At 41.8% G+C, this 26,341-nt stretch overlaps 1 protein-coding gene across 14 annotated transcripts in view; it reads right to left on the bottom strand.

Annotated features, from left to right (window-relative positions):
• Window positions 1-26,341, bottom strand: part of hspg2 (heparan sulfate proteoglycan 2) — a 530,612-nt gene that overhangs the window by 285,041 nt on the left and 219,230 nt on the right. For all 14 annotated transcript variants that reach the window (XM_087980629.1, XM_087980631.1, XM_087980637.1 and 11 more), the window contains 9 exons: window positions 22,832-22,960; window positions 20,272-20,541; window positions 18,186-18,305; window positions 16,419-16,550; window positions 13,791-13,935; window positions 12,248-12,399; window positions 9,407-9,553; window positions 8,242-8,405; window positions 3,334-3,513 (listed from right to left, as the gene is read on the bottom strand). In XM_087980629.1, the coding sequence (XP_087836755.1) occupies window positions 3,334-3,513; window positions 8,242-8,405; window positions 9,407-9,553; window positions 12,248-12,399; window positions 13,791-13,935; window positions 16,419-16,550; window positions 18,186-18,305; window positions 20,272-20,541; window positions 22,832-22,960 (1,439 nt within the window). The remainder of the gene's footprint in view (window positions 1-3,333; window positions 3,514-8,241; window positions 8,406-9,406; window positions 9,554-12,247; window positions 12,400-13,790; window positions 13,936-16,418; window positions 16,551-18,185; window positions 18,306-20,271; window positions 20,542-22,831; window positions 22,961-26,341) is intronic.

The following is a 26,341-nucleotide window of genomic DNA, read 5'->3' as shown; positions in this document are numbered from 1 at the left end:
TTAATACAACACCATGAAACATTTAAAGCAATATGTTAAGTGAGCAGAAGCAGGATTTGTTATTCCATTCAGTTTCTTCTAAGGTTCTGCAACATGCAGCAGCACTCTCACAGCAGTATCATCATTTCAGTTGCTCTTCAGGTAAGCGGTACTCAAACAAACTGTGACATGCTCCCACCAAAACTTGAGGTAAATACGCATCAGAAAATGACATGTAAAGAGGTGACGGTCACAATGAACGCTAATTAATGCAGCCTCTCGTTATGAAATTGTTCATTAAATCTCGTGCATTAATGCCCTGAAAGATTGGGAAACAAGTCTAAACAATTGTACTTTTGTGGAGATGAAGACTTTGAAGGTTTAATTTGTTTGGGAGCAAAACTCTTCTAAATGCAGAAAGCAGAACCAAAGCAGGCCAAAATAATAAATTCCTCGTCAACAAACTCTAGAAGATTGATGCCACAAGATCATAAGACTTAAGAGATAATCTTCGTGATGTTGATCATGTGTTCCTCACTAATCAAAGGCATCCTTTGTGAAAGGTTCAGCAAACAGAGACAGTGCAAACTCATGACCAATATTATTAGTGGAAAATCAAAGCTCTGGGGCACATCCACATTAGCGAGGAGACGAAGCCAATTGCTGGGAGATACATGGACATTCAATATTTACAAACACTAAGTTGATTGGTACTTGACCACTATCGCCAGAAGATACACCTTGTAAAAAGCATACAACATCTACAAGATGCATTTTGTCCACCCGGTACCTCAAAGAGGTTTGCTATGGAAAACAACAAGGCCCTGATAGCATAAAAAGGAAAACAATGTCACAAATGAGAGCACTCGCATCAGTTGCAGCATCAATTGTAGGGTTCACATGGCATTCCATCACACTAACCACATAGTTATGCGCCAATCCTGCCAACATATTGTGGTCAACATTCCAACTAATGTCTGCCAAAGGATAAGCCACAATGCTGCTCCTCACAGCTGACACGACTGGAAAAATGGAGCTGGAATGCCAGAAGGATCAGTTACAACACAGGGCACAACCACAGTTCTCTCTTCACTTCTCAAACTCCTCTTTTCAAAGCAGCCTCAGCTCACTTTTCAAAATCTCATCCTTCCTGACACAACAATCATTTTGATTATGAAAACTTATGAAGCTTCTTGCAACTTTCTTTGTGGCTTAACAAATACAGAGGTGCTGTAGCACACTGGTAGTTCACCCTATTTCTCAGCCAGAGACTCTGGGTTCAAAGTCCCACACCATGACTTGTGGGTGATTCATAATGTGGCCAACCAGACTGATAATCAGCCTGTAAATCCTTTCAATATACCAGATGGCAGGCAGTAAGGGTGGGCGTGTCTCCTGGCCAGCCACACTACAGAAGACCATGGCAAACTACTGCAGCACTTTACCCATAAACCTGGACTTATCTCCACAATTGAAGTTCATAGCACAATCCTTGGAAACAAGGTCATAAGACAGACAAATAAAACAATGCATTGCCTTGGGTTAGATCCTCTGCCCCACTTTGATATTTTCTAATCTACCTGTTCACAGACATTTTTACATTCTCCTGGAACAGTTAGAAGTTGAACACAGCCTCTTGGCACAGAGTACAGACACTACCACTGCAGCACAAAAGCTCTTTTCTCTGTCATTTTAGTTGTTCTTATCATCTCAGTAATCTCATTTCATATTGTAAATCCTAAACCAATTAATTACAATGGATGCACACTGCCCATTTCATGCAACAATATTATTGAATGTAACTGGCAAACTTAGCAGTCAATAGGAGGTTGCTCTGGAATATGCCTCATTGGTTGAAAAGCCAGTTAGGATGCAGGTGGAGATGACTGCAACATCCACAATAACAGATCCCCATTGCTACAATTCTCCCAACACTAGTGACAGTGCTCTCAGTTGCATGATACCCTAGAATTCCCTCTTAATACCTTTGCCTCTTCACCTGACTCATATTCTTCAAGTTCCTGGGTGCTGCAGTGTGTTGTGGCCCGTTTAAATAATGTCCTGATGCAGCTCCGCTTGTGGGTGTTGGGATGATTGCTTCTGTAGCGAAGTCTCTGGTGGGTTTGCTCCACAAAAGAGGAGGAGAACAACAACAGACTCCCTTCCTAGGTGTCACAGTGGAACAAACAGTTAACGGAGAACTGCAGGCCATCGTCTGCAGGAAAGCAACGCACACCAGATACTTAACTACAGAAGCAATCATCTACAGAAGAAAAATACCTACAAACCACAAAAGGAAAATGCCTATACAGCATATTCAATAAGAACAGATACCCAATAAACACAGTCCGTTGATTCTTAAACAACAAAACCAAACAAGCAGACACAACATGCCCAGAAATTCAAGGCACACTACCATACATCAAAAGCATCTTAGAGGTGACTACCAGACTACTCCAACCCCTTGGCATCATGGTAGCTCAGAAACCTACCAACACACTGAAACAGCTACTGATGAACCTAAAGGACCCTATACCAACAACCAGCAAAACAAATGTCATTTACAAAACACCCTGCAAGGATTACATCGGACAGACAGGCAGAAAACTAGCCAGGGTACACGAGCACCAACTAGCCACCAAAAGACATGACCTACTCTCACTAGTATTCTTACATACAGACAAAGAAGGACACCACTTCGACTAGAACAACACAACTATCCTAGGACAGGCTAAACAGAGACATGCATGGGAATTCCTAGAGGCCTGGCATTCAAACCAGAACTCCATCAATAAACACAATGTTTTGGACCCCATTTACCAGCATCTGAGAAAAAGAACTAGAAATGATATCACATACCTTAACAGACCAATACACACAAAAAGAACGTAGGACAGAACACCAGCATTTCTGCAGGCTCACTGATGATGTGACCTGGATGGTGACGGAACATCTGAAACCAAACCTGCCAGCTCAGTGAGCAAACTTACATCAGATACTTTATAAATACAAGCTGATGTTGCACTGAATAATCCCCTGCTGACTGAAAATCCAACAAAAGATCTCAATTGCTCCAATTACAATTTTTATACGATTAAAATCCAATAAAATTCTATTGGCTCTAACCCATAGCATTTGATAACTGTGGCCGGTTTTCCAGTCTATACCCTGTCCAGGTACTGGACAGGCATCTGAACAGCCAAATCTGATGCCCTGAGTAATTAGAATTGCCTGTTCAGATCTCTGGTGCAAGTTACACTCCTGACAAATCTTAGATCAAAAAATGAACATCTGCAATTGGACAGGGAGGGAACTTCATAGATAGATGAGTAGGATTTGAAATTCTCTTCCTACCTCAGTGAACAGGATTTCTTTCTGGTTGATAACATCAGGCTGGGTAGAGGTCCTCGTTCTGTAGATTAGTTTTCTTCCATTTCCTGTTATAATCACATCTGCCTTTTCCTCTGGCTCTGACTGCCCTCTTGCCACGCTGTAGCGAACCTTGTAGCGCAAGGACCCTCCGTATGAATCAACCTGTGGGCAAAACAAAGTATTACATCTTCAAAACCAGCACCAGCTTGCTATCCTCAACTTTAAAAAGGCATGCTCTCCAACCTGAAAACAATTACCTAATGAGAATCAGCTCAGTGTATTACTACAGACATTTTCAACTCGTTGAAATGGATATTAAATCATTCACTACTCCATTCTTGCAAGTCCCATCAAGACAACAGATTCTTTGCTCATAATACCTAATTGGTGATAGTTATATCATTAATAGATTAAAATACAGGCTGTATACTTTGATGTTTTGTGTTGCACAGGTCGAGAAGTGTTTTCTCTAAGAGAGTGAAGATGCAGGTGCAAATCAGGCATTGCACGTGAGGTCATATTTACATCATAGAAAGAAAGGGTTTGTTCTTGACAGTGATTCTTCATGCATTAGAGAAATAGCTAATGCAATTTTTAATCAAATGACATGCATCAAAGAGAGGTAATGAAATGTTCTTCTTCGTTCAGCTCATTTGTACATTGTGCTGTCCAGAGCAAATTAGAAGACTTTCTGGTCTAGTGTTATTGCTAGCTTGAATCACAACATTACCTAAACAACGGTCAACTTTAACTGCCAGATCATGATGATAAAAAGATGTCATTGCCTTTCATGCAGTTGTTGAGATTAATGTCATTATTTTTATCCTATAAAGTGGTCATAGTGCACAGCAGAAGTCCAAATCACTGTTTAGCAATGGGTTTGACTATATTGCCAAATCAGATTAATGTTTGACTTGTTTTGCCAAATGTCTTTTATGCTAATGTATACAGAAGCAAAATTGTACTCATTTTCAAAGCAAGCAACACCAGATGACAAAAAAAAACTAACATTTCCTCGGTGAAAATTAAGATGCGCAATGTTCCTCAAAAAAGGCATGTGAACCTGTGACTTTACTTTGAACAAAGAAAGATATTAACCAATAGACTATGAATTTCTCTATCCTTGCCAGCTAAAATGAAAGGAAATTAAATGACCTTAAAAATATAAACTTTAGATCACAAAAAAAAATTCCAGTATGAAATTTATGCAAAACAAGCATCTACCTTTTACACACTTGGATTGACTTTACAAATACCTCACTGAGCAATTGTTCTAAAAGTGATTGAGTTCGCCATTAGAATTTTGGGAAACAAAGCAATAATAAAGAAGGGTAATCTGGAGTACATTGCAGTCTTGATTCGGTCAGAAATGCTTTACATTTTTGATTCCGTTCCAAATGTCAACTAACACAAGGAGATAATTCTAGTGAGGCTGTGCCCTTTAACAGTAAAGTCAAATGAAACAGATAAAACAAAATTCACTAAACCATTTGGATGGCGTTCTGAGCCGAGGAAAACAAGAAGAAAGCAAGCACGGAAGGTGTCCAATAACCAGGAAGTAATGGCCAGCAACTTCTCACCACCTATTAGCAGTCTTCAAACAAATTTAGATTTTTGGAAAGAGATTATGATTCCCTTTACTCACTCAACTTCCAGCACTCTGCTCAAAATTATCCCCTCCTTTCAACCAAAGGAGATTTCTTAACCTCTTCCCAAATATCTAATTTTGTTTAATCATTGCTAGTTGGAGACTAGAAGTTTAAACTTTTCATCTTGCACCCTTCAAAACCAAGACACAAGAAACAGAATGGGGAAAGAAAAGACATCACTCTAGAGAAAATGAGAAGAGAGTGCTGCTTGGTTGGTTTATCTACTGTCGACATGGAGATACAGCAAGAACAATTAACTGTCAATCTTAATTCTCAGACCAAGTGGATAGGTTCTGATTAGTTAGGGTGGTGTCATGTAGACACAGCAGAGTTTGGCTGAAACGATGACACTTTTTTTTGAAAATGTGCAATGATTGTACGAATTCCTTTTACCTAAATAAACATAAGACATGATCTTGAATATTTTGTAGTAGCTTCAAGCACATGCAAACACATCACACTGTAGACCCAGCTGATTATCTTAAACTGGTTTCTAGTAGAGATGTGCTGGTCAGGTGAATTGGCCATGCTAAATTGCCCATAACGTTAGGGGGAAATGGGTCCGGGTGGGTTACTCTTCAGAGCTTTTTCCCAGGGTGAAGGATTCAATAACGAGAGGTCACGCTTTCAAGGTGAGAGGTGGAAAGTTTAAGGGGGATACACACGACAAGTACTTCGCACAGAGGGTGGTGGGCGTTTGGAACCCGTTGCCAGCAGAGGTAGAGGCAGGCATGGTAGATTCATTTAAGATGCGCCTGGATAAATGTATGAGTAGGTGGGGGGTAGAGGGATACAGATGCTTAGGAATTGACCGACAGGTTTAGACATTACATTCTGATCGGCTCAGGCTTGGAGGGCCGAAGGGCCCGTTTCTGGGCTGTAAATTTTCTTTGTGCTCTTTGTACTCTTTGGAGGGTCGGTGTGATTTGTTGGGCCGAAGGGCCTTTTTCCACACTGTAGGGCATCTAATCTCATCTATAACTCTTACCCCAGTTTACATTTTTAGTAAATGATTTCCAACAGCAAAATCACATCTAATAGTGGATATATGTTTCTAGCAAGCACAGGCTAGTTAGTCTAAGTCACTTGTTGCCTACAGCAAATGACTATCAGGATGCGTTGTTTGACACAGTCATTGCGATATATGGCCCATTTACCTGGCAACACACTGGCACTGGAACTCAGATTCATTTTTGTGGTTAGTAAAATATCCATTTGGTTTAACAGCAGCGTACTATTAGTGGAGAAAACCACTCATGGATTTACTGCATTGAGAGGCAGCTCGCTTCACTTGTTGCTCACATTTTTGAGGCACCTTCCCCTTTGCACTGACACAAAACAGGTACGAAAGTAAGTTATGAAGGTCATAATGAAGTCACAAACTTATATCGATACATTAAAAAGAACTGGCAAAAACGTGAAATTTTCCATTTGAAAGTAATAATTAAAAAGTATATCAAAATTGTGAGAGATTGCAAAGTTCTGAAATGCAGAGAGATCTGGATGCTCTTGTGCATGAACTGTAAAAGGTTAGTTTGCAGGTACAATACGTAATGGGAAAACTAATAGAATGTTATCATTTATTGCGAGGGAATTGAATATAAAAATAAAGAGGTTATCGATCAGTTCTACAGGGCACTGGTGAATCGCCGTCTGGAGAACTGTGTACAGTAGTGGTCACCTTATTTAAAGAAGAATGAAGTGGACTGGAAACAGGTAGACATGATTAACTAAACTAATACCTGCAATGGCCAGGGTGTCTTCTGACCAAAGGTTAGACAAGAAAGGCTTGTATTCACTTGAATTTAAAAGAGTAAGTTTGAAACATGCAAGATCCTGAGGGATGTGGAAATGATGTTTCTTCTCGTGGGAGAATTTAGAACTAGGGGACATTTTTTAACAATCAAGAGTTTCCCTCTTAATTCAGAGATTAGGAGAATTTTTCTCTTGCTGAAAGTTATGCATCTTTCAAACTCTTCCTCAAAAGGCAGTGGAAGCAGAGTCCTTGAATAATTTTAAAGCAGATATAGACAGATTCTTGACAAGCAAGGGACTGAACAGTTATCAGGGATAGGTGGGGATATGGAGTAATCAGATCAATTTCAAACTTATTAAAATGGTGAAACAGGCTTGAGGGACAAGTCACCTATCTCTGTTCCTAATTTATATTTCGTTCAATCATGTTAAGCTTCAGAAAACTGAAATGATCTGGACCTGAATCTGAATTGTGGCACAATAGAGAAGTATAAAATCTCACTGTCTTTTTCAAAGATGCAATTCACAAAGCAATTCTTATCAAAAAGACCTAAACACTTTTTTTTAGATTAGATTAGATTACTTACAGTGTGGAAACAGGCTCTTCGGCCCAACAAGTCCACACCGCCCCGCCGAAGCGCAACCCACCCATACCCCTACATTTACCCCTTACCTAACACTACGGACAATTTAGCATTGCCAATTCACCTGACCTGCACATCTTTGGACTGTGGGAGGAAACCGGAGCACCCGGAGGAAACCCACGCAGACACGGGGAGAACGTGCAAACTCCACACAGTCAGTCGCCTGAGGCGGGAATTGAACCTGGGTCTCTGGCGCTGTGAGGCAGCAGTGCTAACCACTGTGCCACCGTGCCGCCCACTTCTATTGCAGATTTTTAAATAAGTGTAGGATTCCTGTCAACTGTGTTATTTGTTTCATTCATTCAAGGGATATGGCATTGCTGTCTAGTCCAACATTGTTGAACTTCTGAAATTACCCTGGAGAATGTGGTGGTGAGCTGCTTTCCTGAACTACTGCCATTCACGTGGGGTAGGGACACCCACAGTGCTGTCAGGAGGGAATTCCATCATTTTAACCCAGTGGCAGTGAAAGAACAGTGATATACTCCCAAGGCAGGAGAGTATGTAGATAGTGGAGGAAATTGCAGACAGTGGTTTTCTGATGCATTGGCTGCCCTTGTCCTTCTAGATGGTGGACATATGGCTTTGAAAGGTGTTGCTCAAGGAGACTTGGTGAGAGGTTGCAGTACCTCATGTAGATGATACACACTGCTGCTGCTGGGCAGATAAACTACAATATCACTGAAACAAAGCTCTCTTTTATTCTTCCTCATGAGCTATGACTACAGTTCATATTAAATAACAACAGCATGAAGTTTGCATTTCATAAACGTGAGGGAAACAGGATAGAGAAATTCTCAGGATTAACCAGCATTTACATAGCAGTAAAACTTCAAATGCACCTTATTCCCCAGAAATTGTCTCGGAAGAGTCCAGAAGGAATCATGGCTGAGGAACCGTCTTGACAGATCAACCAACTGGAACTCCCCTGAGTCAGGGTCCACGATCATCTGAGAGGTTGAGACAGGAGGTGTCACAGGCTGAGCTGGTGCAGTCACATTCACACCTAGGAGAGAAAATACAATTGTAACTCAGTTTAATTTTGAGAAGGGATCACTTCAACTGAGGCTGACTTTGACGCATACTTAAGACAGAATGAGTTGGAGGTTAAATGGCAGTCTGAAATTCAACAACAACTTAAGTCAGGGCAGCACAGTTGCTCAGTGGTTAGCACTGCTGCCTCATGGCATGAGTGACCAGTGTTCGATACTACCCTTGGGTAACTGTCTGTCTGGGTTTCCTGACTGATTTGGTCACACAGAGCAGACTCAGCCTGGCGAGTGACAAAGACGGTGATCCAGCCACACCAATAGTTCACTTTTATATTCAGCATATAAATCAACCCCCTGTTTGGAGGGATTGTTTCAACTTTTTTGGCAACATTGAAAACAAAAAATGATGGAAATCACTGTGGGTCAGGCAGCATCCATGGAGAGAGATAGTGAGCTAACGTTTCAAGGCTGGATGATTCTTCATCAGAGCATTCTATCCCAACATCTAGGATAACAAAATTTGTCTTGTGTTTCTTTGCAAAGCTAATCAGATCCTGTGGCAAGTATCATAAGTTGCCTTTCTGCAAAGTATTCTCAATTAGTTTCTTTGCACCTACTTACTGTCTTATTGTGCCAACAAGACCATTCAGTCCCAAGACTGGGTGGAAATCCTATTCCTACATTGCTGCTTCAGCATTTGGGAGTTGATAGAGAATTATTAAGACAAACCAGCTAAGAGTGCAAACTTCTGCTGTGGATGGTCACTACCATAGAGTGAAAAAGCGCCAAGTAACCTATCCTGCAGTGTGAATGCGGTATCAACTAACACAGTAGCTCGGCACCTAGTAAATTTCCAAGTCTACCAATGAATTATAATGAGGTTGTTTTCCATGGTAGCTTTTTCTTTAAGAAACACAACTGACAACAGACAGAAGGATGAGCTGATGAAAGAATAAAAAAAAATCTTCAAAGCAAAAATAAAGGTGTGGAGCAGATGCTTTTTATAATAATTTACCCATAAAGTTGTCTTCCTCAGTGAAGCGCAGATGTATCTGGTTTCTATAGCGGTTTGTAGCTTCACAGTTTCTAGTAACACCAAAGCAGAAACAAGGAACACATCGCAGACTACCCTCCACATTGAATTGACCTTCAGAGCAAACTCCTGAAAAGGAAAACAGATAATTAAATAAACGTTTGTGACTGGTGTAGATGGTGGCTCAGTGGTTAGCACTGCTGCCTCTCAGCACCAGGGTTTGATTCCAGCCTCAGGTTGTGTGGAGTTTGCAAATTCTCCCAGTGTCTGTGTGGGTTTCCACCGGGTGCTCCAGTTTCCTCCCACAATCCAAAGATGTGCAGGTTAGGTGAATTGGCCATGCTAAATTGCCCATAGTGTTCAGGGATGTGTAGGTCAGGTGCATTAGTCAGGGGTAATAGGGTAGGGGAATAGATCTGGATGGGTTATTTTTTTTAAAGTCCTGTGTGGATTTGTTGGCCAAATGGCCTATTTCCACACTGTAGGGATTTTATGAAAAAGGGGAAGGAAGAATGAGGAGAGAATTAAACTGGGCCCGAAATAATTTCATCTATGCTGCTTTCACAGCATTACTGATACATATACTAGGCCTTGATGACCATGTACTGTTACTTAGAAATGAAATGTAACATCTCCAGGTTTACAGGTGACACAAAGCAAGGTGGGAGAGTGAGCTATGAGGAGGATGTAGAGAGCCTTCGGAGATGAGTTGAGTGAGTGGGCCAATTCATGGTAGATGAAGTATAATGTAGATAAATATGAGGTCATCCACTGTGGTAGCAAGAAAAGGAAGGTAAGTTATTCTATGAATAGCAATAGATTGAGAAAGGGGAGGTACAGCAAGACCTGGTTGTTCACGTAGACCAGTCACTGCAAGTGTGTATGTAGGTGCATTAGGCAGTAAAAGATGCAAATGATATGTTGGCCAGATCAGATAAGGATATTTCCTGAAAGGACATTAGCAAAACCAATGAGCTTTTTCTTACACAATTGACAATGATTACATGCTTCCCAGGATAAGCTTTTAATTCCAGATTATTTTTTATAATTAAATTCAAATTTCACAACTGGGTTTGAACCTACATCCCTAAAACATAGCCTGGGATTCTAAATGACCAGCCGAGTGGCCTTAACAGTGCTCCACATCTCCCCAGAATTAAATCATTAGAAAACAACACATCCCTACCCATCAGAGCCTTGAATCGACAACTAGCAAAATAAAGAACACTTTGCGGGTTAAAGCACGTTTTATCAGCCGACCCTTCATAACTAGGTTGAGATTTGAAACTCAGTTTAACCCTTTATAGTGCATGTCCAAACCGCTGACATATCAATTCCATTCTTTCATAATAAAATATTTAAATAAAAACCAAAGTATGAAACAAGCCAAATAATGAGATACTGTATTAGCGTCAAATGATCAAAAAACTTGGCCAAAGAGGTACATTTTAAGGAATATCTTAAAAGAAGAAGGAAAATAGAAAGGAAGAACCCTCCAAGCCCAAAGACTGGTGTGAATGTGAAACACACTGCCCCTGGGAGTGGTTGAAGCAAACAGTAGAAATGTACTGTAGGGCAGTTTTGGCGAGAGGGTTGCAATAAGAGTCAGATAAGGAAAGTTGAGAGGTGGCTGAAGTGGAGCAGTAGTGCTGCTTAGTCTGACTGGGTCAGGTGACCCTCAGGTTGAACTACCACCTGTCATTTCTCTCGAATGAGAGCATAGTCCTAAAGTTCTCTGGAACTATGGCAACTTTATCATGAATCCTACATTGGAATCCCTGTATTAGTCAGAGGAAAATTAATTCGACAAAATGCTTCTCTTAAAATGTTCTCTTCACACCATGTTTTTCCAGTCCCCACATGAATCCCCTAATGGATCACAGTTCCACTTCTATCCGTCAGGTTCAGCACAAGGCAGTTGGCATCAAACATCAATTGAAGTTACAATTGGGTGGGGCATAATGTCTATTCCCCAGTACCCGTAGCTCTGGCAGGAGACAAACAGGAGAATCTATCCTCCTTCTCCAGTCCCAATACTTTTAACACTAATTGTAGTACTCCTGCTACTGGCTGAGATCAGTTTGTTCCCCACACAGCAAGCATGGATCCGAATCCTCTCAGTCTGTAAGACTGAGCTGCTCCTGAATCACCCTTAGTGATTAATAGCTGCATTTCATTAGTTTTGCCATAAGGGTGGCAGTGTTAATGGTCAGAGACAAAAGAAAACTGCAGATGCCGGAATCCAAGGTAGACGAGGAGGAGGCTGGAAGAACACAGCAAGTCAGGCAGCATCAGGAGATGCAGAAGTTGACATTTCAGGTATTAATGGTCAAGTAGGGGATAACTGATAACAAGCAACTGGAGTTAAAAATTGAAAGGTAACTGGGTAACAAATGGCATTTGATCCTCAGAGTATCTGGTGTAGTGAATAACCAGTGACAGATAATTAGTGATCCCACACACCCAGTGTATGATGTACTGCTTTCTGGGCAGTTCTCTCCCTCACCATCCACATGATGTAAGTACTGCATCGATTGTTCTTCTGATTTAATCAAGACAGATCCACCAATCCTTCACTTCCATAAAAAGTCACTGTGCAAATTCCCATTTTTGATTTTCAAATATTAAAGCCAACAGGTCCAAACATTTACTTACAAGTCAGGAGATAGATTGATGGATAAGTATGCATTCCTGCGTGATGACCACTGTCATTTCAAACTCCAAGTACTAACAGTTTTGGATATTATGAAATAAAATGATTATTGATAGATGTTTTCTATTATTAACTCATCAGTTGCATTGAACCTAACCTAAAGGCATTACCTGGGTTGGATTTCAAAATCAGCAGTGCATCGGGGATTGCAAAGATCATTCCTTTGGCATTGATGGCTTCGCATGTGTAAGCTCCTTGATCGGACTCCTTGACATCCCTAATGATCAATGTCCCCTGGCCATTCTGACTAGTCATGGTAACTCTGGACAAAAAAAAACATGAGAATTGGTTGCAGTTATAACTTTGCAACAAAGTTGTGCTAAAACAACATATAGCAGCTGAGAGTGTCCAAGGACAAGAAGTGAATTCAATTGTTCTAAATGACATTCCACAGCAGTAGGTGAGTCTTTCTGTTGTGTTCAGAAAGCTAACTGCATACACTTGCATTGAGACATACATTACACAACATAAATCCCATTTCATTTCATTTATAGCCAGGAAATACGGTCGTGCATTTCAATATTAGGAATTCAGGCTGTTAGCTAGTCTTTTCCTTTGTCCCAGTTCAAAAATTTCCCCATCAGTGAGAACATAGAACATTACAGTACAGGCCCTTCAGCCCTCGATGTTGCACCGACCTGTCATACCAATCTGAAGCCCATCTAACCTACACTATCCCATGTATGGTCCATATGCTTGTCCAATGATGACTTAAATGTACTTAAAAGTTGGCAAATCTACTACCATTGCAGCCAAAGCATTCCATACCCTTACTACTCTCTGAGTAAAGAAACTACCTCTGACATCTGTAAAGGGAGGAGGATTGGGGCACAAGATATAGGGAATAAGGCAGAGAACAGGAGCAAAACTGAAGAGAAAGCAGGAGAAAACAGAAGAGTGGATGAGAGAGAGAAATAGATATGAGAGTTGGCGTCAAGCAGAATGCATTTACCTTCAGACAGTATTGAGCAAAATATCTGTTTGACATAGTTATTATTTTTGTGTTATTATCTCTCCAACCCAAGGGACAAAGTTTGGATATATACCTTCACAATTATGTGAGAAAATGAAAAGAGTTTGAATCCAAAACTCCCCTGCAGCTTTTCATGGATCTAGGTTTAAGTCTGTCACTGAGGGTCATTAGGGCTGCAAAGAAAAATTGCCCTATGATCTAATTACAGTAATAAGCTAATGATCTGGCAAATCTGATCAAACAAATATAGACTGGTTGTAATTTTAGAAAGCTGGGAAACACTCAGCCAATTCAAATACAGTGAGAATCTCGTTGACTTCACTCCAGTACTTGCTGATTCTATTGGAGGGCTCTGCACATAGAGAAAAGGCAAGCAACAAGTGAGAATCTGTGTCACTGGATTACATCATATCATCTCCTGAACTAGATTGAATTGTTTTAAGGGGGTTGGATGCAAATTTTCTTGATATTTTTGTAACTTACCTTTCATCTGATTTTCACCTCTCCCAAGCAAAGTGCAGAGGGTGCAGAGTGTCAGACATGATGCCTGGGGAGTGGACCGTTTGCTGTCTGTGTTGCCATTCAAGTGTTTCACCTACATGCCAGCTTGAAAAGCTATGACCATCCCTGGTTGCCACAAAGCCAACATTTGACTGACTCAAGGACCGTGTCGCATTTACCTGCCGGAAAGAGGGATATGACCCCAGTTCAATCTCCAGGTAATGATGGGAGTTGGAACTCCCGCTGCCACACACGTTAGTGTCACTGTACCGCCCCGTTTCACCAGGACTGTTTCTTCTGGTGGTGTGATCACCTGAGGAGGAGCTGTAAAGTATAACATAGAATAGCAATTTTGTTAGCGTGCTGATCTCTGCAATAATTTCTTCATCCTAAGTGAAGGACAGCTTCAAGTCCAAACATAAGAATTTTTGAATAAATTTATCTTCTTTCAAAGATTCAGTGGGAAAGGGGAAATGAATTTCATTGATGGTTTCAACAAAAGTTCCACCTGCAGGAGGGCTCTAGCTCAAAACGTCATCACCTTGACTCTAGAAGTTGAAAGAATAGGCCACCCCTCCCATACCATACTAGAGGAATGCTGCACTGTCAAAGATGCCACTTTTTGGACAAGGCATTAGGCCAAGGCCCAGTCTGAAGCTGAAGCATCTCATGGCACGAGATAAAGAGGAGCAAGGGGCTCTCCTGCCATCGTGAGAAATAATTGTCTGTTCAGAAACGATCAAATAATCCTTTACCCTGTCAATTTTTCATTGGTCTTCTCTGTGTGTAAAGCAATCACCATGTTTCCCTACACAACAACGATCACTGCATTTCAAAGCAATGGATGATTGGAAGCACTTTGGGATTTCCTCATGACATGAGGATGCTGTGGTGATCCTTGTGCGATAGTTAGTGCTAAAAATCCAAATCCCACTGGGCAAAATTGTGAAATTTATTAAAACTGGCAATTTGTGGGTTGATACCCACAATGACCAAAAACTGGGTCCACCAATAAAAACTCACTTGTTCATGAATGTCCTGTGAGGAAAACTGCCATCTCTATGTGGTCCTGGCTACATGGGACTCCAGGTACATCTTGTCAGTGTGCCCCATAATGGCCTCGGAGCTGACTTAGGGATCCACGCTGTTATAAAACAATTCCTAATGGTGTACAAACACCATATTCTCTGGGCAATATAATCAAACTATACCTGCATTGCCCATAAACTAAGAAAATCTGCTTTGAAAAAAAGTGATTTTGCTGATCTGATGATGAGTGCCAACTGAACATGCTAATCACTCATTATTTCTGACTGTGCATGCGCGACATTAAGCTATCTTTAAAAATTAAAATTAAAATTCTACTTATTTAACATATTTTTAAACCCGATGTACTCTTTCATTAATTGTTTTTTATTATTAGGCATTTGTTGGGTATTTCTCACTCCTGTTTAAGTATATTTATAAGAGAGATTGCTGCTATGTACATGCTCCTGGGTATCAGCAATCACAGCCCAAATAAATGTCATGTTTTGTTCTTTTCCGTTTACAAGTACTGTGCCCAGGTCCGGTCATCCTGTTACAAGAAGGATATTCAGCTGGAGAGGGGTCAGAAGAGATTTACCAGGATGTTGCAGGAATGCAGGGTTTGTGTTACAGGGGGAAGGCTAGATAGGCTGGGACATTTTTCGCTGAAGCGTAGGAGGTTGAGGCATGACCTTATAGAGGTTTATAAAATCATGAGGGGTATAGATGTGGTGAATGGCTGATGTCTTTTCCCTAGGGTGAGGATTTCAAGATTTCAAATATGGGGCTTATTTTTAAAGTGAGAGGAAAAAGATTTTAAAAAGACATGAGGGGCTTTTTTGTTTTACAGAGAGAGTGGTTTGCATGTGGAATAAACATCCAGAGGAAGTGGTGGACGTGGTCCAGTTAGAACAACTAAAGGACATTTAGATATGTTTGGAGGGATATGGGGCAAGCACAGGCAAGTGACACTACTTTAGTTTGGGATGATGGGCTGCATGGGCTGGACGGACTGAAGGGTCTGTTTCTGTGCCGTATGACACTATGTGGAAACAGATTCAGCCCTATCCACTCTACGAGGAGAAAGTGAGGTCTGCAGATGCTGGAGATCAAAGTTGAAACTTTATTGCTGGAACAGCACAGCAGGTCAGGCAGCATCCAGGGAACAGGAGATTCGACGTTTCGGGCACAGGCCCTTCTTCAGGGCCTGAAGGGCCCACATATGATTTCTCCTCTATCTTCTCTGCTTCCTGGCAATGTCCTGTCTCCTCTGAGGAAGAATGAGTGCCAATTTCCCCATTCCTCTGTAAACATGCCTTTGGTCCTGAGGACCAGTGACTAGGGTACAGGGGTACAGGTGGTACACCTTTCCAGCAGACTCCCAATGGTTCAGGTTCAGAGAATGTGAAGGCTTTAGAGAGGATGTGGGGACAGAACTTCAGCTATGCGGCAAGACCCAAGAAATAGGGGTTGCTGTCCTTAGAGCAGAGTAGATCATTGATGTTCAAAACCATCAAAGGTTGAATTAACTATTTCTGGCAGCAGAAGACAAAAAGATGTCATCCAGCCTCCTACTTCCAAGTTAACTGTTGAAAAGAAACTATCCAATTGGCCACAACCATGCTGCTCTTTTCCCACAAAGAGCATCAAGGAAATAGGCCACTAAATTTCATACTGAAGTCCAACAAAGCTTCAATATCCAATTCACTTCTCTGAGCTCAAACACAGGCAAGACAGTATTGGTCAAAGTGTCCTACAGAACGGCAGCGTCAGTTACTTACTGCATCCAAATTCATCTGATCGATCAGGGCAATCAGCTTCCTCATCGCACTGGTAGCTTGCTGGGATACACTGTCTTGTTGAAACACAGACAAATTGCTCAGGGGCACACATATCGCCGGGCCCTTTGGTAGCTGAAAGTTGACAGAGCACAACTTTACTAAAACTTATTGACTGGACTGGAGGGTGATCAAATCTTTCACTACACAATCTAGTTTAAATACACCAAACGATGTAACAGAACGAATATAAACAAGAAAAGAAAAAGCATGGCAACGTAGCGGTGAAACAAAAATGTTAAATACCATTTCATTATTTTCATCTAATCTAAATAGAGGAAAGTTTAACTTTGCAAGTCATAAAATATAAGCACATATCCTGCCAGGTCAGTGTAATTGCAAATTTGCTTTAATATTAAGAGTGCCCACATGCTATGGATCCCTCCAAAGTTGCAGAGTTCTTCACTCATGTGATCTAATATTCAACCTTTTATACAATGACCTCCCATATTCATTGCTTAGATAGGCGCTGGCCTGGAACTCCGAGTTTAATATTTTGCACTAAAATAACATCAAGGAATCCAGGCCACAATCTCTAAATACATCTCTCTACAACTGGAGCAGGCCACTCAAGGGGGCTATCTCTCCTGCAACTGGTTAGAATTTCCATCAGGAAAATATTTCCATCAGGATAACATTGAATTACGGACAGAGTCTATACTGGAGTCAAGTTTAATGATACATTGAAGATGATGACTACCCTTCAGGAATGCTTGCACTGCCCTTTGTCTGCAAACTGGAATGTTTGACCGCAAATCAACAGCAATTAGAAAGACAAAAGCATTTACTCAACGTAGATTTCAGTGAAATGAAAGAAATGTATTGGAGTGGCTGGAAATCTATATCAGATAGTGAAAATGCTTATAGATGCAGGTTTGGCAATCTGTGGAGAGAGAGAAAGAGTTAACGTTTTGAGCCTGGTAGGACTCCTCTTCAGGATTCTTGAAACATTAAATCTGTTTCTCTCTCCACAGATCTGCAGCAATTTCTGTGTTTGTCGTAGATTTCAGTAATTTGGATACTTTTGGCCACATTCACAAGGACATAGTTAACATAGAATCATAGAAATGTACAGCACGGAAACGGACCCTTCGGTGCCAACCAGATATCCCACCCAATCTAGTCCCACCTGCCAGCACCCGGCCCATATTCCTCCAAACCCTATTCGCATACTCATTCAGAAGTCTTTTAAATATTGCAACTGTACTAACTTCCACCACTTTCTCTGGCAACTCATTCCATACACACACCACCCTCTGCATGAAAATGTTGCCCCTTAGATCTCTTTTATACCTTTCCCCTCTCACCCTAAACCTAGGCTCTCTAGGTCTGGGACTCCACTTTCATGGAGCTATGAACCTGCACTCCAAGGTCCCTTTGTTCAGCAACACTCCCTAGGACCTTACCATTACGTGTATAAGTCCTGCTAAGATTTGCACTCCCGAAATGCAGTATCTCGCATTTATCTGAATTAAACTCCATCTGCCACTCTCAGCCCATTGGCCCATCCGATCAAGATCCTGTTGTAATCTGAGGTAACCTTCTTCGCTGTCCACTACACCTCCAATTTTGGTGTCAATCTTATTAGAGCAACAACATTTTCTGTAATCTAAAATCAGTCTAAGTTCAAAGGGTTTTAAACAAAGCAGCTGACACAGCACACCAATATGCCACTTGCTCTGGCCTGACAAGCACTTTTAGCTGACTTACGACAATACTCTTCATCGGAGTTGTCCATACAATCATTGTCCCCATCGCAGCGCCACAGCTTCAGGGCGCAGCGCCCATTCCTGCACTTGAACTCATTGGGCTCACATGGTGATGGTGCTCCTGTGGAACAAGAACAGGGCTCAGTAAAAATTCTAAAACCATACCAGAAACACCTTTGTCAAGAGTTGTCTGAAAAAACACAAGGAGACTTAATGCTGGACATTCCCCAGGTTTTGCCTGTATATAACTGATGCTGTATATGTTGGTTTGGGAACTTTTTCAATGAATCATGAAGAGTAGATGCAACATGCATTGGAGATGTGATCATTAAAGAGTGGTGACATCTAAATGAGTGTGAGACCTACATATCAAATTATATCTTGTGAAGACTTGTAGAAATAAATGTAAGGAATATATTTCACCCCTCAATTAATCAGTGATTAAATGAGGATGTGTGTTGTGATTAAATAATGAGTAGAGAGAGAACGGTGTTGGTGTAGACTGGCAAACAGAGTCAGGATAACCAAATCACCTTCAGGTTGGCAAACTGTAAGGTGAGTCATAGACACCAGAGTGAGGGACTGACCTATTTACATTCTATACCAATTGGTATAGAATGAAGGGACTGACTGTATTGTACCAAAGTTTCTGATGACAGGTAGAAGGAGGATTCAAAGAGTTTGCAAAAAAACATTCGATGCGTTGAGTCAGTGGGCAAAAATTCACCTGGATTGTAACATAGTAAAATGTTAGCTTGTCCATTTTGGGAGGAAAAATAGATTAGCAGAATATTATTTAAATTTAGAGAGACTGATGTACACATGGGTGTGTGTGTTCTGGTATGAATCAATACAGATTTAAAGTAGGTGTTAATGGTACATATTAAAAGCAGAAAAATGGTCAGCTCAAAATTGAGACAAAATGACAACTTTGCTGTGCCTCTGCATGACTGAAATATAAATTATTTAAACAGTAATTTCAAAAGGCTTCTTTGGGAGGGTTACTTCCTCCCTTTCTTCAAGTATCAGATCTTTCTGCTTGGTCAAGCTCAAGGTCCCAGGAACTGATTCCAAGTCTTGGATGCTAGACTGATTTCCAACTATCGTCAGTTTTGAAACTGAACCTCTGACAGTTTTCCACAATTAAACCAGAACTAACTCCATTTCAGAACTATAGCTGTGAGGATATCACAAGAGTGGATGGGGTGGGGTGGTGGGTGAATTTCAGAGATACAGAAAGAGACGTTTAAACAAGGACTACAACTTCCATTTACATTGCACCTTGAATGTAATAAAATATTCCAGGATGGTCATCAAGAGTGATAATGAGCAGAATGTGACACTGAGCCATAAGAACAGACAACTGGACAGGCAATTAAAAACCGGATCAAACAGGTTTAAAGTGTGCTCAATTGGGGGAGCAAAGTCTGGGATTTTAGGGGGAGGGCAAAGGTGGAGTTCTGGGGGTTTGGGGGAGGGGGGGGGGGGGTGGTAGGGTTCCTCAAGTGGAGTGGCTTAAAAGGATGAGAGGTATTGGGGTTGGGAGTGAGACATGAAATGTGTGGGGGTGGGACAAGAGCTTTGGGGTGAGGAAGGGGTGGGGTATGAGAGAGAGAGAGAGAGAGAGAGAGATGCACAAAACAGAAATATCTTAAAAATTAACAATGTATCAGAAAGTCCAGTGCTTTAGAGAGCAGCAGCCATGTCTTACAGACTGTAATTTTTGGGTATGTAACCATCATAATATAGTGGATACCAGCCCCTCCCCAGTGCATGTACATTGAAACTTTCAAGAACAGCTCTTTTTTTTTTAGCAAGTATCACACACTTTCCAGCAGTGGGTCAGACTTAAACAACTAGAAGTGAAGATCATTCACAGCCAATTCTCTGTCCTTTAGGCTAGGAACACCTTGGCGATTCTCCCCCACTGTTTGCTTTCCAGAACATTCCAACAATTAACAACTGCAGTGTCTTGAATAAATGTGCCATTTTGTCCTGAATTTCAGAGTCAAATGGTAACAAAGGTGACATTCTGCACAAACATTCTAAACAAACTGACATCAAGGAATTCTGCTTCAGCTACTTACCACAGTCCAGCTCATCACTTCCATCTGTGCAATCCCTTTCTCCATCACACAGATAATCTCTAGGGATACACTGCCCATTCTGACATACGGCCTTGTCTACTGGGCAGGGCCTTAGAAAATCTGGAGTGGGGACAGGGGGTGCTGCAGTAACAAGTGGCCTTGGTGTTCGCCTCGCTGGTTTGGGTGTCACAAAAGCAGCTGGTGTGGGTGTTTGGACTCTCCTATCAACTTTCAAAGTTGGAGTCGGGGGAACTGTTGTGACGGTCTTTGCTGTAGGTTTTAAAAAAACATAAATGTGAGAGCCAAACCTTACTGCTTGCATCCTGGCTAAAGCTTTCTTTATAAGATCAAACAAGTCAATTCTTTCACAATTAAAGAGAATATTGTTCATCTTGGAGGCGTTGGTATTATTAAGGTATAAGATCATCTCGAAAATATACACAAAATGGGTAATAATAAATCTTTCAACCATTGTAGCATGTGCATTTTCATTTGCATTAACTATCAATGAGAAGGGTGTAGCCCATCAGCACCAGCATCCAGGATGAATTCACATTCTAAAACAAAAGCAAAGGAACTCAGATGCTGGAGACCAAATACACAAAACATTAAGTCCTGGGAATCACAGAAGGTCTGGCAGTGTCGGAGGAGAGAGGAGCAGAATTAACATTGAGTTAAATTTCAATCTCCTTGCGTGCTGAAAGAAGCTGAAAAATTAATAGTTTTTATGATGGATAAAAAGATGGCAGGGAGCAAGCTGAACAGATAGTATTTGTACCCAGAGCGAAGGCAAAGGGAGAGCTAACTGTGATAGAAGAGGATTACAGATGTTGATGAAAAATGTTAACCATTACCATTAACACCTACTCTTCAGCTACATCCTTCCTATACTATCATTAACATTCCCTTAGAATGACTCTATTACCCACCAATTGTCGATAAGCAATGAAAGAGAGATGGAGTAGTGGGAGTTTATAAAGAGCATCAAGTTGGGAAACAACTGTGATTTTCTCAACATCTACAACAGAATACTGAGGACAGTGAGTATTGAATTTCAAGTTGTATAAATATACTGCCCGGCAAAGTAAGTAAATTTTCAAAATAAATTACAAAAAGTTGAGGCCACAGGCCCCAAAGGGTGGCACACACCTCCCAATCCTTCAGCAACAGGTAGTGAGGAGAACCAAACTTAGTCTAAAGGAGAGTCATTTTCAACTTGTGATGTTTACTCTTTTTCCGATCTCCAGCATCCTCAATATTTTGCTTTGATTAAAAAGGTTCTATCACACTCCTAACTTCTGTCTTGTAAACGGTACACAGGCATTTTGGGGTGAGGGGATGGGGTGGTGTTCAGGAGAGGAGCTAGTTGCTGCAGGACTCCTAGCCTCTGACCTGCTCTTGCACCCATGGCATTTATTTTGGGGCTGGAATGGTGGTTTGGTGGCTAGCACTGCTGCCTCACAGTGTCAGGGGCCTGGGTTCAATTCCAGCCTCGGGTGACCATGTGGGGTTTGTACGTTCTCCTTGTATGTATGTGGGTATCCTCCGGGTGCTCCAGTTTCCTCCCACAGATGTGCAGATTAGGTGGATTAGCCATGGGAAATTGCCCTATGTGCAGGTTTGCGCAGGCTAGGTAGATTACCCATGGTAATTGTGGGGTTACAGGTGTAGCATGGGAAGTGGGATGCGCTTTGGAGTGTAAGTGCAGACTCGAGAAGCTGAATGGCCTCTACCCGCCCTTTTGGGATTCTATGTTTCTATATACTAGACAAGTTAAGTTTTTGGTCAGAATAACTGCCAGCTTGTTGATAGGCAGGGAATTCATCCTCTGATTGGAATAACAAAGAGATCTGCAAACAGGAGTAGCTTCATTCAGACTCAACCCTCACACTCTGAGCAGGAATGCAGAGAGTGTGTTGAATGTCAAGAGGTAGTCGTAAGATTGGAGATGGTCTAACACTTGAAGTATGAATGTTATTTGCCATTTGTCTGCCCAAGCCTGAACATTTGGACATCGACTGCTCTGGTATCTGAGGAGTCACGAAAAGTGTTGAACAATGTCCAACCACTGATGAACATCCCCACTTCTGACCTGAAGATAAAGGGAAGGTGATTGATGACGCACCTGAAGATAGTTGGACTAAGGACAATACCCTGAGATTTCCTGAAGAGATGCACTGGAGCTGAGATGACTGACTTCACACAACCACAATCATCTTCGTATGTGTCAAGTATGACTCCAATCAGCAGAGAATTTGCCTGCATGGACAGAGGGTCATTCCCTATCTATCACTGTACAGGTTAACATCAGTGATTAGCTTATCCTTCGCTCCCACTCCATTGCAACAGCAGTAAAATTTTGAGTCTACGATAAAGAGTCCTATCAGAATTACCATAAGGAACACATGCTCCAAGAACACATAGTTACTGCTTCTTGTAGGCAATGACCCTCCCTCTTCAATCATGACACAGTTCAGCACCACCCCAAACACCCGAGAGGAAAGAGAAACTGCACACTGAATTCCAAACTCTGCAAGTGTCAGGAGTGAAGACCTCTTACCACAGTCATCTTCATCAGACATGTCCTTGCAATCAGCCCTGAAGTCACAGCGATACTCAAGAGGAACACACTCGCCAGACCCACAGGAGAATTCATTGGGATGGCACTGACGAACTGCAGGGATCACATCTAATAAAAAGGACAGGTAAAACTCATTAAAACAAAATCAACTTTTATCTTTCCACATCAGTTCATGCAAAAAGGCTGTTTCTCCTTGATGGAGAGCCCAGAACTAGACAATATCACTTCATAGTGAGGGGTCACCAGTTAGGACAGAAATGAGGAGAAATTTCTTCTCTCAGTGGGTAACGAAACCATGAAGAATTCTTTACCACAAAGGGCTGTCAAGGTTGTTAAGTACATTATGGGGAAAAGGCAGGAAAGTAGAGTTGAAGGTTATCAGATTAGCCATGATCCCACTGAATGGTGAGGAATGTTCAAGAGGCTGAATGACCTATTCCTGCTCTTCTGTCTTATGGTTTTAATAAACATCTCTCAATTAAGATTCAAGTCAGAAGGTAGCAAATTAAAGCCCTCATGGTTTAGGTCAGGTTTGTCCAAGAGACAGCTTATGGGTCACCATGCACCCACTGAAACATCCTACCTGGCCTGCTACCTGGGTCTGAATCCCTCAAGAAGGATAACTGAATGATTCTGCAGGATGCTTCTCCAATCAGAAGCCATTTCTTCCTCACCCATATTTCGACTCATAGGCTCACGAGTAACCCAATCAGCTGCAAATGCCAGAGACAACCAGCCTCCAACTGGAAGAACAGAGACATGTACAAAAAGTAGTAGCTTCATTCAGACTGAAGCCTTTGCACTACAAACAACAGAGGATGCGTCGGGGGTAGAATCTGTGCAGAGGATGTGTGTGGGGTAGAGTCCGTGCAAGGGAAGGGACACCTGCTTGGCCAGTGTGTAGACAGAGGCTCCAAACAACGAACTCATCAGGCAGAAGCAAAGCTCTGAGCCCAGAAGAGGTGGACAGTGCCAGGGATGGAGAGGAGAGTTCGAGAGGGAGAGAAAAAACAGTCTCAGAGCGGGAGACAGGCAGAAAGAAGATTCGAGGACAGGGAGCTTGTGCGAACCCCAAGACTAAGTCATATGGATTTCCTGCCTCCCAAAAACCTACTTAGAAAGTTGGGAGAAGAGAAAAACAGGCTGAAGGGCAACCCTACTACTAAAACCACTGATTTTGTCAAACCCAGCTCAGTGTGAGAGTCACCAGCGGTTTATAAACACAACTCCCAAGCTCAACTCCAGTCATCTCCCTCTCCCTGGTTGCCAGCACTTCAGCCTCATCATTTTCTCTCTCTCTAGCTCTGCTTCTTAAACAGAAAGGCAAAACAATTTGTTGGCTCTGCCGCTTGGCACTTAGTAAATGAACAGTTTTAATAATTCTTTTAAATTACTGATTTATTGACTGGAATTGCCATTTTCTTAGAAACTCGTTAACTGTTGTGCTAAACCTTGTCTTTCTGAAACTTGCCTTCCCCCAGTGAGAGAAAACATTGAAATGTGCACCTTTCCAACACCACCTCTCCCTGCCAGGAAGGTTGGACACACCTAACATGTTGTCATTTTAGCACACTGCTGAAGGCGTGCTGCATTATTGAAAGTATTGACCTGACTTTAAAGTGAAGCATGCTTCATGTTTGACATGAACAAGCCCAGGGTCCATTCAAGGAAATGCAGTGAGCTCCCCGGTGGCCTCCGACCAACCACACTCTCCCTCATACTGATTTGAAGAACAGATTCTCTCACCAATCATTTATTTGCTGATCTTGGGTGGTTGGAGAGTGCAAAATAACTGACAGCTTTATGAAAGAAACTTCAAAGGTAATGCTTGAAAATCGGTTGTAGGTACAGTAAGAGTGCTCTCAAGCACCATATAAATGTACCTTTCTCCGTCAATAACATCTCCTTTGCTGCAAAGCAACATTAACACTGCATTTGTGGGCGGCACGGTGGCACAGTGGTTAGCACTGCTGCTTCACAGCGCCAGAGACCCGGGTTCAATTCCCGCCTCAGGCGACTCTCTGTGTGGAGTTTGCACATTCTCGCCGTGTCTGCGTGGGTTTCCTCCGGGTGCTCCGGTTTCCTCCCACAATCCAAAAATGTGCAGGTTAGGTGAATTGGCCATGCTAAATTGCCCGTAGTGTTAGGTGAAGGGGTAAATGTAGGAGTATGGGTCTGGGTGGTATACGCTTCGGCGGGTCGGTGTGGACTTGTTGGGCCGAAGGGCCTGTTTCCACACTGTAAGTAATCTAATCTAATCTAATCGCTTTGTGATTATGTGACAGCTGCCAGGTCAAAAGCAATAGTTTGGCAATTTGTTATATTCCACTCTTGCATTGTACCAAATCCACAGTACAGCAACAATGCTATTCAGTTCAACTTGTCAACGCATACTCAAAGTCAAAAAGTGTGATGCTGGAAAAGCACAGCAGGTCAGGCAGCATCCGAGGAGCAGGACAGTTGACATTTCAGGCATAATCCCTTCATCAGGAATGCACATTCAAACCAAGTCTCTTCATGGTTTTGTTACATATTCCCTTCCTGGTTTTTTGTTTGCTTAGTTGGCTGGACATCTGGCTAGCAAAGCAGAGTGACACCTACAGTGCAAGTTCAATTCTTGTACTGGCTGACATCACCATGAAGGTCCCACTGCCTCTATCGCACTCCTCGTCTGAGAGTTGGTGACGCTCAGTTATAAATCACCAATTACTTCTCTGTAATAAGACAGTAGCCTATGGTTCTCTGGGATGGTGGCATTTTACAAATGCATCCAATACTACTTACCTCAATTACTCCATGTGGCAGTGAGGTCCACATTCTCGCCAATCTTGTCAGGAAATTCCTCTTAAATTCTTGACCTGTTAGTCTTTGTATTTTCTTAGGCCCTTCTTGTTCTGGATTCACCCACAAGGTGTTTGTTCACATCAACACACACAAGTTCTCAGATTGACCATCTCAACTCTGCTAACGCTGTTATAAATGATTTTCCTACTTCCCCCTGTGGGTTCCAATAAACTATATTCCCAAATTTGTTCACACCTCTAACACATTTGATTCCTATCTTGCAAGGAAGGAAACAAGTTGACTTACCAATTGCCAAAATGAACCACATCACACTTCGCTGATACTGATGCTTTTTTGTGATCGATCTGCCATAACATCATTTCGAGTTTCTAGATTCTGACAGTAATTCTGTGCTGGTAACCTCAATGCTACAATTTACCTGCTATCTGCTATGAATGACTCATTTAGATTCTCTGGTATTTCCTGAAATTTCTCAGCAGCTAAACATTCTGTCAGGCACACACAACCAGATGTATCCATGCCATTGATCCACTGAAGGTAAAACTAAAAGGTGCCTTTGTATCCTCCCTCTCCCAAGATGTCCTGGTATACATGTTGAATCAGCAGTCAGCAGACTCAATTCTCTATTGAGTGCAACCCTGCTTAACGCAACCCTTTGTCACAGCCAGTGCTGGAGTGCAGTAC

This window comes from Chiloscyllium plagiosum, unplaced genomic scaffold, assembly GCF_037043375.1.
Source record: "Chiloscyllium plagiosum isolate Xiang-an unplaced genomic scaffold, Cpla_swu_hap1 HiC_scaffold_37, whole genome shotgun sequence".
In the NCBI taxonomy this organism is placed as follows: domain Eukaryota; kingdom Metazoa; phylum Chordata; class Chondrichthyes; order Orectolobiformes; family Hemiscylliidae; genus Chiloscyllium; species Chiloscyllium plagiosum.
The sequence above is the reverse complement of the archived record's forward strand: the minus strand, read 5'-3'. Positions and strand labels throughout refer to the sequence as shown.